Source organism: Piliocolobus tephrosceles, chromosome 19, assembly GCF_002776525.5.
Source record: "Piliocolobus tephrosceles isolate RC106 chromosome 19, ASM277652v3, whole genome shotgun sequence".
Lineage (NCBI taxonomy): Eukaryota > Metazoa > Chordata > Mammalia > Primates > Cercopithecidae > Piliocolobus > Piliocolobus tephrosceles.
The window spans coordinates 37853660-37865799 of record NC_045452.1 but is presented as its reverse complement, the minus strand read 5'-3'; the positions used below and the strand labels follow the sequence as shown (position 1 = coordinate 37865799).

Here is a 12140-nt window from a genome sequence, read left to right as displayed (position 1 = left end):
TTTGGGTCATGCTTTCCTTTCCTCTTGGGAGACATTAAATGGGAGCCTAGGGGGCGGAAGCATCACGTGGCGCTGTTTCCTCCCTTCAGAGCCAACCCTGCTGGGCTTCTCGGGTCAGATCAGCCCTGGCCCGGAGTCAGCCCGGCCGGGAAAGCAGCCCCCCTCTGCGGGCGACCTCAGAGCTCCCGGGCACAGCCCCGCGCACCTGCCCCTCCCACGCCCGCGCCGCGCACCTGCCGGGTCCGCACCTGCACCTGCCATTTGCCCGACTGGCCGCGCACCCAGCTGTCCCGCCCCTGCCCGACACGACCTCTGCCCGCCCCTTGCCTTCCTGACCCGGGGCTCCGCTGGCTGCTGTCGCCTGGGAGCTGCTGCCAGGGCCAGGAGTGGAGCTGCACCTGGAAGATGCGCCCGTTGGTCAGCGGTGAGTGCGCCCCCGCCTCAGGGCGGGGGTAGGGGCGGGAAGGAGGACACGGGGAAGTGTCGCTTCCTGGCTCTGCCTGGGACCCTCCAAACTGAGCAAAAGGGTGAGAGCTGGCGCTTGGCGCCGAGGCTAGTCTTAGACCTGGGATCAGGAACACGGGAAGCGATTTCAGAGGGGACTCCCGAACAGCGGTGGTTTCTAGCAGGGTTCCCCCACCTTGTTTCCCCGCACTCGCCCGGCCTGTTCCTGCTCCCAGCCAGGGTGCATGGGGTAGGAGAGGAACCTGGAATGTAACATTGTAACATTTTACTTGGAAAGTAGGTTGGAGGGGAGCCCAGGCACAGCCCCGCACCCCTCCCGGGCTCCCCACGCTTCTCCTTTCTGGAGAGGGTACATGCCTGCCTGCACCCCTGACCTCGCACGCCAGGTAGGGGCTGGCCGCTGCCAGTTGATAAGGCTGTTCCCCCCCCCCCCCCCCATTTTTCAAACGACTTGACACTGTAGACGATTTGGAAAAATAGGAAAAAGGAAAGGAGAAACCCATTATTTTGACCAGTCATCGCCGTTTCTTGCAGTCTGTCTTAGCTGTGCCTCAGTCCTCTGTCACTTTCCTGTCACAGGCCATCTCGGGTCCTGGTGTCCACTGCCCTGGCCTCTGTCACACATGCCCTTTCTAATTGGTTTTGCGGGTCTCCTCCTGTAATCTGAAGAATGTGGATTCCTCCTGGAGCGACGCAGCCTGGCTGTGAAATGGAAGGTTCAGAAGTGGGAAGTTCTCTGGGCCTCTTCGGTAGATCACTTCCTGGTCAGGGATCTCGGGTCCTCTGGTGAGGGTGTTGGACTAAACCATCGCCATTCCTGCCAGCACTGGCATTCTGGTGGTGATCACACTCCAGCAAGTTCTAAATGCTGTCTTTTCTGCACCATTCCCCAATGTAGGAAAGCCGCATTTTAAGATTTTTGCTTTGTGTAAAATATTCATATTTTGCTTAAAAACTATGAGTGACACTGTTTTTGATAACTTGTGTGGATTGTAGGAGAGGTATGTATCTCCTTCCTTAGGGCACCAACTTTCATTATAGCTATTCTGGAAGAGTGTTCTCCGTTATTTCTGTATTGTATAATTACTATTTCCTGGTGATTTACAGACAATACTGAATATGATTACATTGCTTTCCCCCACTTTTGATTTTACGAACTAAAGATCAGGAGACATTCTTGGGGTGGGCGTTGTCCTGGACGCTCCTGTCCAGTGCTGGGTTTGCTCCAGGCAGACGTTTCCAAGAGGGACATTCAGACTGAATGGAAGGAGCAAGTTGAGCTGCCACCATGCCTTCACCTGCAGGGCCTGGTAGTGGGTATCTTAATGCCTTGAAATGGGCATTGGCGTATGGACAGTCAAGGCGGGTTATGCTGCACACCTGCTGTGGTGTTTCAGAGTGGCCCTTCCTAGCCCTTCTGCCAAAAAGCCCTCCTGCCCAGTGGCCAGGACAGTGATGGCAGTGGACACTGAGGCCAGCAAAGCCTGGGATCCCAAAGACCGTGAGTCCCAAAATACGGACCATCCACCCTCAGCAATCCTGGCCTCTCAAGTACAGAAGGTGTGGGTGTGGCCTTCACGGTGAGGTGATCTGAATACATGTTGGCAAGGGAGCAGTGACAGCAGCTTCCCGGTCCTCATACAGGCTGAAGGAAATCCCATCAATAGAAGTGGATCCTAGGGCCTGAGATTGTCCTTTTTAGGTGGCCCTTGGATTGGAGGGAGGGAGAGAGCCCTAAAATCCTCCTACCTGTAACCCGGTGTCATATCCATTTGGTTTCAGGATTACTTTCTTTCTGGTACTTTTTAGATGTTTATTGTTTACAGACAGTGTCTTGCTCTGTAGCCCAGACTGAAGTGCAGTGGAGCGATCATAGCTCACTGCAGCCTTGAACTCGTAGGTTCAAGTAATCCTCCTGCCTCAGCCTCCTGAGTAGCTGAGAGTACAGGCACATGCCACCATGCCCAGCTAACTTTTTAAAACTTTTTGTAGAGATGGGGTCTTGCTATGTTGCCTAGGCTGGTCTTGAACTCCTGGCCTCAAGTTGAACTCCTGGGCTCCTTGGCTTTCCAAAATGCTGAGGTAACAGGTGTGAGCCACTGCCCCCAGTTTCTGGCTCTTAAGTGAAGCAGCCAGGGCGCTCCTGTGGATCTGAGAGTGGGGATTGGCTGGGACAAGTGCACGTGCACGTGCACCCACACACATTCACACAGAGGCAGACACACTAGAGGTGAGTCTCTTAGGAGTTCACTGGCTTTCCTCCTGTGCTAAGAACGGCCTTTGCTCTAACACTCATCCTGTCTGCTGCTCAGCAAGCACAGTGGAAGACATTTCCGTGAGCCAATGATGACTTTATTACCTTACCGGGAAAGGCAGGATCCTGGTTACAAAATCACGGAAGTGTTCCCGGACTCTGTACATCCTGCCCCGCCTCTGAAGCTGCTGGGTCTCCTCCCATTGGGGCAGGCCCACTGAGGCTCCCGGAGTTGTCTTAGTGGAGGCCCTGGGCTCCCAAGCTTTCTTCTTCCCAAGTGTGTCCCAGCTTAGGGACTGATTCTTCCCTGCTGCTCGGTGTCTGAGCCTCTGTCTTGACAGGCTGCCTTGGCTCCTGCCCATCCTGCTTTCACCCCCAGGACTGAGCTCTGATTGCTAGTGTTCAGCTCACAGAGAGGCTGTGCCACAGCTCACCCGGTGCTATGTTGGGGCTGAATTGTGCCTCCCCGCACAACTCCCCAACCCCATTTACATGTTGTTGTCCTAATCCCTGCCCAGTATCTCAGAATGCGACTGGATCTGGAGATAGGGTCGTTAAAGAGGTATTTCAGGTATAATGAGGTCATCAGGGTGAACCTTGATCCAATCTGATTGGTGACCTTATAAGGAGGAGATGAGGACACACAGAGGCCCTGTGAGGACACAGAGAGAAGACACCTTCCACAGTCCAAGGAGAGAGGCTCAGAGGAACCTTGATCTTGGACTTCCAGCCTCCAGAATCTTGAGAAAATAAATTTCAATTTCAATTTTTTTTTTTTTTTTTGTAAGAGATGATGTCTTGCTGTCACCCAGGCTGGAGTGCAATATTGCAGTTGTAGCTCCCTGCAACCTCAAAGTTCTGGGCTCAGGCAATCCTGCCTCAGCCTCCTGAGGAACTGGGACTACAGGTCTGCACCACCACACCTGACTATTCTTTTAAAACTTTTCTGTAGACATGGGGTCTCATTATGTTGCCCAGGATGGTCTCAAACTCCTGAGATCAAGCCATCCCGCCACCTTGGCCTCCCAAAGTGCTGGGATTACAGGCGTGAGCCATTGAGCCCAGCCTAAATGTCTATTGTTGAAGCCTCTCAGTTTGTGTTAGTTTGTTACAGCAGCCTGAGGAAATGATGCTGCCTGCCTGGATTTTGTCTGTCACCTCCTGGCTACTACGTCCTGCCCTCTCTCTCTCGTGGCTGGGATACTTCTGTGACTTTGTGCTAGACCTGAGTACAGGCTGCTGGTCCAGCTTATCACCCATCTTCTGATGATGTGCTGATCCCAGTGCCAGCGGCTGGATCTGCCTCGCTTCTCCCAGCCAGGTGCATGTTGTAATCTAGACTGTCCCCAACCTAGAGGCCATTGGATGCGCCCCTCACCCAAAGCACAGATACTCTCTAGTCTTCCTGAGAGTCCTGAAAAGTGTCCCGGAAGAGAGCTCCCTGCCACACCAGGACCTGCCATGGGCTAGCTACCCTTCTTCTTGTGAGGACGCTTGGCTTATTTATTCTCCATTTTCTTCTCTGTCATGTCCACCTATTTGTTTTTGTTCCGCTGAGGCCATAGTTACCTCTTCCTTTGTGTAGCTGCTTGTCACACATTCAAAAGGTAGATAATGTTCCTTTTCAACCTGCTCCAAGCTAAACAGCAGCTTGTTGCTCAGGATCTCAGGTGTGGCGTGTTGTCTAGAAGAGCTCCTGAACATCGTCTGGTTAGCCAGTTTCCTTCTTCAAATACAACACTTGGATGAAATAGTCCAGCTGTGACCCACACGCACAGGATAGGGGGACAGCCCTTGCCTTCGTCACAGCTGTTGTCATAGCCCACTCTGCACTCTGTGTTCATCCAACAGAATTTTCTGGAACATCAGTGACCCACACAGTGTCCCAGACATGCTGCGTGGCCCTGGAGGGAGGCGTCTGTGGCATCTGTGTGGGCGCTGTGGCTGGGCTGCATAGGGAAGAGCACCCTCTAGGCAGAGACCACTGTTGCAGAGGAGTAAGTCCGGGAATGTAGCGCCCACAGGTGGCTGAGCACAGCCGTTGGCGCTGCTGCAGGAGAGGGACCTGCAAGCTCACACCTGTCTCATTTTGTTTTCTGTGTCTGGTTTAACTACTTTGAGATGCCCCTCCAGTCCTAGAAACTGCACTGATCACACTGCCTTGGGCCTCTCCCCAGAGGAAACCACCTATGCTTACTAGTCTAACAATCTTAGCAGTTTGGAAATTCAAAATTTAAAAATGGTGTTGAAATATGCACTCGAAAAAGCAAAACAAAGCAAAACCCCAAGGCTAACCAGAAACATCTCGTTCCATCCCCATGGCTCCCTCTGCCGAAGCGCTGGGCCTCCAAGCACAAGCACACGCTGCCTTGGTGCAGTACAGCCAGTGCATGGGCTGGGGACAGCTGCGTTCCTCAGAAGGAAAGGATGATCTCTAGGTGCTGGAAGTCCAGCTGAGGTCCAGAGCTGCACCCTGGGTGGGTGGAGGGGTGGGGCCCATTGTTGGGCCCTTCAGACTCGACATTCCCTTCTCTTCCTTTCCTTTTTCCTCCTTTCCTCATTTCCCCTTCACTTCCTTTCTTCTTTCCTCCCTGTCTCGCTCCCTTCTTCCTTCCTTCTCTTACTTCTTAGGACTGTACCTATTAGCACATACTTAAATGCATTAGGCACACACACCATGACCCATCCTACTCAGGGCCTGTGGTCATCCCTGCATGGTAGCAATCAGGGTAAGTGAACTGCGGAATGAGTTCTGATCTATGCTGTATTTAGGGAGCAAATTCTAAAAGCCTAGGCTATGGGTTGCCTATGAAAAGACAGAGAGTTCCCCCAGAGGCCTCTGGTGACCCAGGAGGAGATCAATGTCTTTTCCTTGGAAATTGTGCTGCTCACATCAAACAAGAGAAGTAAGATATTGTTGCCAATCAACCGGAAATATATCTCCAGGGACTTTGTGTCGTTGGGAACCTTGACTGGCCCAGCAGGCACATCCGCAATGATATAACAGGTTTGGGGACTTTTCCCCAGTGTTACGTGACCAGGCCTCGATCTAGCAGGAATCCGTTGCATGCTTGCTGGCGTCAGCTACTATTCCCAGTGCTGGTGATATGGAAATAAACAAAAGAGACAGAGCTTTACCCCTGAAGTTTCAGTGTAATTGCAGGAGCATGCTCAAATCCAGTTGTGTCTCACAAGGGGAATGAGCCACTTTGTTTTTTCAGGTTCATGTTGGGCATGCTGGTTCACAAGGTGCTTGATTAGCTGTTTCGACATTAACATTCAAGGAAGCACTTAAGACTGAAACCAAAAGCAAATACAACTTGCCCTTGAAAGCATTCCTGTCTTGTTTGTATTCTCTGATACTGTCTACTTCGAAGGCCCTGACACCGCCTCCCACCTTGCCTGTAGCTCAGTCCCCTGACACTGGGCCGGGATGAAAAGCCACAGGAGGGATGGGGAGCGCCAAGGGCTGGGGCCACCACCAAGTCCTTCACAGCAGCTGCTTGGTGTCCTCTCTACAGGCCCGCTCAAGGTGGTGTTCCTGGTCCTTGCCTCCTTGTGTGCCTGGTATTCGGGGTACCTACTCGCAGAGCTCATTCCAGATGCACCCCTGTCCAGTGCTGCCTATAGCATCCACAGCATCGGGGAGAGGCCTGTCCTCAAAGGTGAGTGCCGTGCTTGGGGCGGACGGCTGCCTTCATGGCTTGTGTGCAGAGGGAGGAGTGGTGGTTTCTGCCCCAGCTTGCGGCCTGGGGGGCCCTGATGGCTTTATATCAGGAAGGAGGAGGAGAGAAGTATTTTGCAGTTATTCATTTAGGTCCTACACCATTCCAAGGCATGCGCCGCTGCTGACCCCATGCGAGACTAGAACAGTGTGGCTTCTGGTTACCAGCACAAAGCTGCAGCCTGACCTTGAACTGTGCTCCTTCGGCCCAGATCTTGGCTTCCTCCCATGGGAAGCACAGGAGAGTCCAGGTTCTGCACTCGAGAATCATTTTAAGGTTTCTGTCAGACTGAATAGCTGTTGGAAAGTCTTCTGTAATGTCTTGGGAAGCAAAAGCGAGTAATTGAGTAGATGTGAAAGAAAGGTCAGACATTGTATGTGGGTGAACAGAGGCCCTCAACCATCAGCTTAGGAAAGGCCCAGCTCTCTGTAGGGTGGCTGCTTTCTGTCCTTCCCCACAATCAAGGTGGGTTTTTCTGAGAGCCTGCTGTGTGCTGGGCATGTCCAGGAGCTAAGGAGAGATAGAGGACAAGCACAGGAGGTCCCTGTCCCTTTGGCACTGAGACCCTAGTGAGGGGAGGTGACAGCTTAACACATGAACAAGTGTGATTTGATCATTTGTTCAACAGATTTGGAGGATGGGCGGGGAAAGCCTCTGAGAAGGAGGTGAAAATTGAGAAGCGATCTCAGTGAAGCAAGGGAGTAGACTGTGCTTGGTTCTGAGGGCGGTGTGCCAGTTTGGTTGGGAGCATCGTGGCTTAGTCCACGCAGGTTACTGTAAGAGAATACCATAGACTGGGGGCTTTATAAACAACACATTTATTTCTCACGGTGTTGAAGGCTGGGAAGTTCAAGATCAAGGTACCTACAGATTTCTTGTCTGGGGGGTACCTGCATTCTGCTTCTAAGACGGCTCCTTCTGCCAAACGAGGTCTCTGAGGCCCCTTTCATAAGGGCACTACTCCCATTCCTGAAGGCTTCACCTGCCAAAGGCCCCACCTCCTAACGCCAGCATACTAGGGGTTAAGTTCCAACATATGAATTTTGGGGGGACCTGTTCAGTCCATAGCACATGAATTGCAAATTGGGGGCCCAGAGACAGACCTGAGACAAGATTTGTCTAAAAGCAAAACAAATGAAATATGGACAAATATTTTAAAATCAAGAGATTTCCCATAAAACTCCATGTTTATAGCATCTCTTGAAACCGTGGAAGCTCTTGTACCCCAGGCCCTCATTCCTGCAAGGCCACGATCAGCCACAGATGGGCAGGCTGTGGTTACACAAGGGCCAGATTCTGGCCAGGACCAAAGGCATTCATCCAGTGGCCCAGTTGTAAAGTCACAGGAGCAGGGAAGGAACAAGGAAAATGACATCCTTGTGCTTTATGCATAGAAAGAGTACCTGCAAGTAGCACTGATTACTATGTTCTTTACCCTGGTTTCAATCTTATTTTACAATACACATTCTGGGAAAGACTGAATTATTGCCGAAGGAAATGCCTACTGTCAAAGTCCATTTATTTATTAATTCAGCAGGTATACTTAGTAACAGCCTCCCTCTCTGGGCCATTACTGAGTGCACGTGTTTCATCCTTTACTTCTAAGAACCTCAGAGTCCACTAGAGAAGAACTGAAAAGCCAAATCATAATGTTAGCTGTTGGGAAGGGGTGAAATTTCAAAGGATTTATTAAAAATTATGTTGGAAAACTGTGGAACACTCTGATAGTAGACTGCTCCCTTTTCAAAATTTCACTGCAAATAGATATGTTGGTATTTTTTTAATACAAAAATAAAGTATAAAAAATCAATTTGCACAAATATAAAAAACTGGGTAATGGTAAAATACTTCTGTAAAAACCATTTCTTTTCAGATTAATTACCTTTTATGACAAAAAAAGGAGAAAAAATAACTTCATAGGAATTGACTATGACTGGGTGTTTTTATTTTTCAAAAGATTTTTGCCTTGAACTTGCTTGTCATCACACTTCCTTATTACATCTAGGCTGTGGGTGAAGGATATGTGTGTCGAGGACATGGAAGATGCCCTCAAAGGGATTACTTTCTCTTTTAGTAATTTTTTACATATCATTCATTCATTCATTTTTATTTCAATAGCTTTAGGGGTACCAGTGGTTTTTGGTTACATGGATGAATTGTATACGTGAAGGCTATGATTTCAGTGAACCAATTATTGAGTGGTATACGTCATACCCAATATGTAGTTTGTTATCCCTCATCCCCCTCTTACCCCCACTTCTGAGTCTCTAGTGTCCATGATATCATTCTTATGCCTTTGCATGCCTGTGGCTTGGCTCCCACTTACAAGTAAGAGCATGCAATATCTAGCTTTCCACTCCTGAATTACTTCACTTAGAATAATGGCCTCCAGTTCCATCCAAGTTACTGCAAAAGACATTATTTTGTTCTTTTTTATAGCTGAGTGGTATTCCATGGCGTATATATACCACATCTACTCTTCAGTTGATAGGCACTTAGATTGGTTCCATATGTTTGCAATTGTGAATTGTGCTGCAGTAAACATACACATGCATTTTTACACACAATTTAAAGTTTGTCCAGGCAGTGGTGCCTCTGAAACCAGTCTTTTTAGAAGGGCTCATTAACAGGGTGGGCCAGGGATGTCCCCACCTTCTTCTTGCGACTGAAGGAGGGCTGAGCTCCCAAAGGTGGTGGGAGAGGGGTGGCAAGTGGCCGTGATGTTCATGTCCTGGCTCCTGTGACTTGAAAGCTCCACTTTGGAGGGATATGGGACTGCTTGGGGCCTGCTGGGCTCAGCGTTTTGGGGCTAACCCTGCTGAGAGATCCAGGTGGGGAATGCTGCTTTGCAGCAAGGCTTATTTGGTGTTGGCAGCACCAACATGGCTGGTGCGATGCTTTCAAGGAACAGCCTCACCCAAAACACAGGTGCCTTCCTGTCCATGTGCTGCATGTACAGCCTCTTAGGGCTGCTCCCTCAAGCTCCTTCTAGGTTGATGTTGCTGAATTGTTAGGAAAGATGGTGTTTTCCCCAGCTTCGGAGCAACTTCAAGGATTGAGCTCAGGTCCTGGTATCAGTGCAGGTTCTGGGATTTCTCAGTTATACTTTGCTCATGCAGGAAATCTCTGTCACTGCAGGATGTTCATCTTAGATGTCCACAGGTGCCCCCATGCATTTACCTAGTGACCAACATGCTGCATCCGAATCTGTTCCTGTGTCTGCACAGGAACAGACACATTCAGACTTGAGATTGGTACTGGGTACTGGGAGAAGCCACTGAGAAGCTAGAAAATGAAGAACTCAACACAGTTGCTAGAAATGGATGGAAACTAGGAATGCAGGAGCACATGGATGATTATCCATCCTTGAAAGGACTCATGGAGTTCCTCCAACACAGATGAGGAACCTGTGTTCCTTGAGCCTATGGTCTGGTGGAAGACATTGGTGTTCCTTAACTAGAGCAAGGCCTGGTGGCTCTGCACTGGGCTAGCTACCAAGGCAGAGAGGTGCTTTGGGCTGGGCTGATAGGACCTACAAGCTAAGTGGGAAGGAGAAGCCGTGCAGGAGGAGAGTGACCCTGGGAGGAGGGCTCCTGGCATCTGAGTGACTTCCCTGTGTGGCCATCAGCATGTTACAGACCGTAGGGCAATGAAGGGTGGTGCATTCATTTCTTGCCTTTAAAGATTGGGTGTTCAGCCTTATGGTTATGTTGGGCCGGGGCTTGGTCTATAAACCAGAAGCATCGAGGGAACTGCCTTTCCTGCGTGTCTGCAAAGCACAGACTTTGCTGTTCTGTTCAGGAGCTCTTTCCAGCCAGTCTGGGTCTGGGCAAGCCAGAGAGGCATTCTCGAGTCACACAAGTGTAGGGCTCAGCACCTATACTTAATTTAAATTCATTTAATCCTGTCTTCCTCTAAAATTTTGATATTTGTTTATCATGGGTTATTTTGCATTCATGTTGATTTTTTTTTTAACAATTATTGCCTTCAACTGTTACTTATTTTGATTCTTGAGCTTTTGGGTACCCCCTTAAGCTTCACACCTGAAGCCAGCACCTCACTGGCCTCACCCCAGTTCCAGCTACTGCTGTCTCTCTGTCTCAGACATATTGTAACTACAAGTGCATATGGAAGAAGGCTAGAAGTGTCTCAATGCAATGCTACCTTAGATTGAAAAAAGGTGCTCTGCTGACCAAGGTAGAGAGGTGCCTGTGGATGGTGATTTTGTACAGAAGTGCTAAGCAGGCATTGCAGGGGTTCGCACCACTGAACCCATTTGTAGATGTAATGGCCACCCGTTTAGGTGAATGTGAGCAGATGCAAAGGAACAAAGACGGCCCAGCCTGCCCCAGGCTTGCTGTGTAAGTGGTGTGGGGGGAGCAGGGGAGGGTCATCTCTCAGGCTGATGGGAAGGCTGCTGCTGAGCTTCAACACCCTGTCACCTCTCGAGTGTCAGTTAGCACATTAATCCAAGCATTGCTGTTCGAGGGGACTGCCTAGTGAGGCTGTGGCAGAAACGAGACACACTTGGCAGAGTATGAGAACACAGAAGGATGGCTAATACGGCCTTTCCATGTCTGAATGGGCATCGCTGCACAAGTGAATGAACCATGTTTTCCTCCCTGTTCTAAGAAGACAGCGCTGAGCCCACCAGCTTCCACAGCTAGCTAGAGGACGAAGCTGCAGGGCACAGATTGGGAGCTAGAATTTTTAGTAATTAGGATTTTGAAGAGCAGATCCAGCTGCCCAGGAAACTTGGGAGCTCGAAGTCACCCCTTGCCCACCCCTCATCCTGTGCCCAGAGTTCCAAGTAAAGTGACCCTGAGGTGCTTCTCAGTATCACATTTCAGTCTTTTTTCCCAAAATCGATCTTTTAATTATAGTATGCTATGTGGTCATCAACACAGTGATACACAGGAGTTTCGTAGACATATGCAGCACGAAGCATGCCATACACATCTGTGGGCAAATCCAAGTTTTCTGATTTGGGTCCTATTAGGACATAACCATAGAGTCTTCTGTGTTAGGAAATTCTGAACTGTAACTTCTTGTATCTCAAAGAATAATAAAATTTATGTATTTATAGTGCTTTATAAATCTAAAAGCAAGAAAGCATATAATCTTCGTCCCAAACTACCTTTTATAAATTTCACCTCTGGAGATTAGGTAGCCACAGTGTCTCAGAAGAAATGTCTGGAATCAGGACCCTCTAAGGGCTGCAGCACGGCACTAGTGCACAGCAAGACGGCTTGAGGGCAAACGATTCAGACCCTGAGAGGACTGACCTACACGCCACTTTCTGTCCTTCCTCTCACCCTCAACCCTTGGTCATTCAGTCTGTCAGCACCAGTGTTCTGGAACTGCTTTCCAGACTACCACATCACCAAACCCAGAGCTGCTAGAACTGGGGGGGACTCTGAGATGCTGGCAGCCCCAGCTTTCCCACCACCTTTCCCCCATATTATCCTCAGGGTGGCATCTTTGTGCTCTTCCTGCCCAGGCCCCCATGGGCTGTTGCTGCTGCTACTCCTTCCCCTCCTCCCTTTCTCTTCTCCTCTTCTTAGATCTCCCCTCATCTCCCTCCTCCTCCTCTTCTTTGTCCTCTTCTTCATCCTCCTTTCCCTTCTCCTCCTCCTCATCCTCCTCCCCCATCCTCCTCCCTCTATCCTCCTCCTCATCCTCCTCCCTCTATCCTC

General features: G+C 49.8%; 1 protein-coding gene across 1 annotated transcript in view; it reads left to right on the top strand.

Annotated features, from left to right (window-relative positions):
- The first annotated feature begins 103 nt into the window (after positions 1–103).
- The window catches only part of FAM3B (FAM3 metabolism regulating signaling molecule B), a 51990-nt gene continuing 39953 nt past the window's right edge, over positions 104–12140 (top strand). The window contains exons 1-2 of the mRNA XM_023191824.1: positions 104–424; positions 6241–6384. Coding sequence (XP_023047592.1) covers positions 406–424; positions 6241–6384 — 163 coding nt within the window. The 5' untranslated portion in view covers positions 104–405. The remainder of the gene's footprint in view (positions 425–6240; positions 6385–12140) is intronic.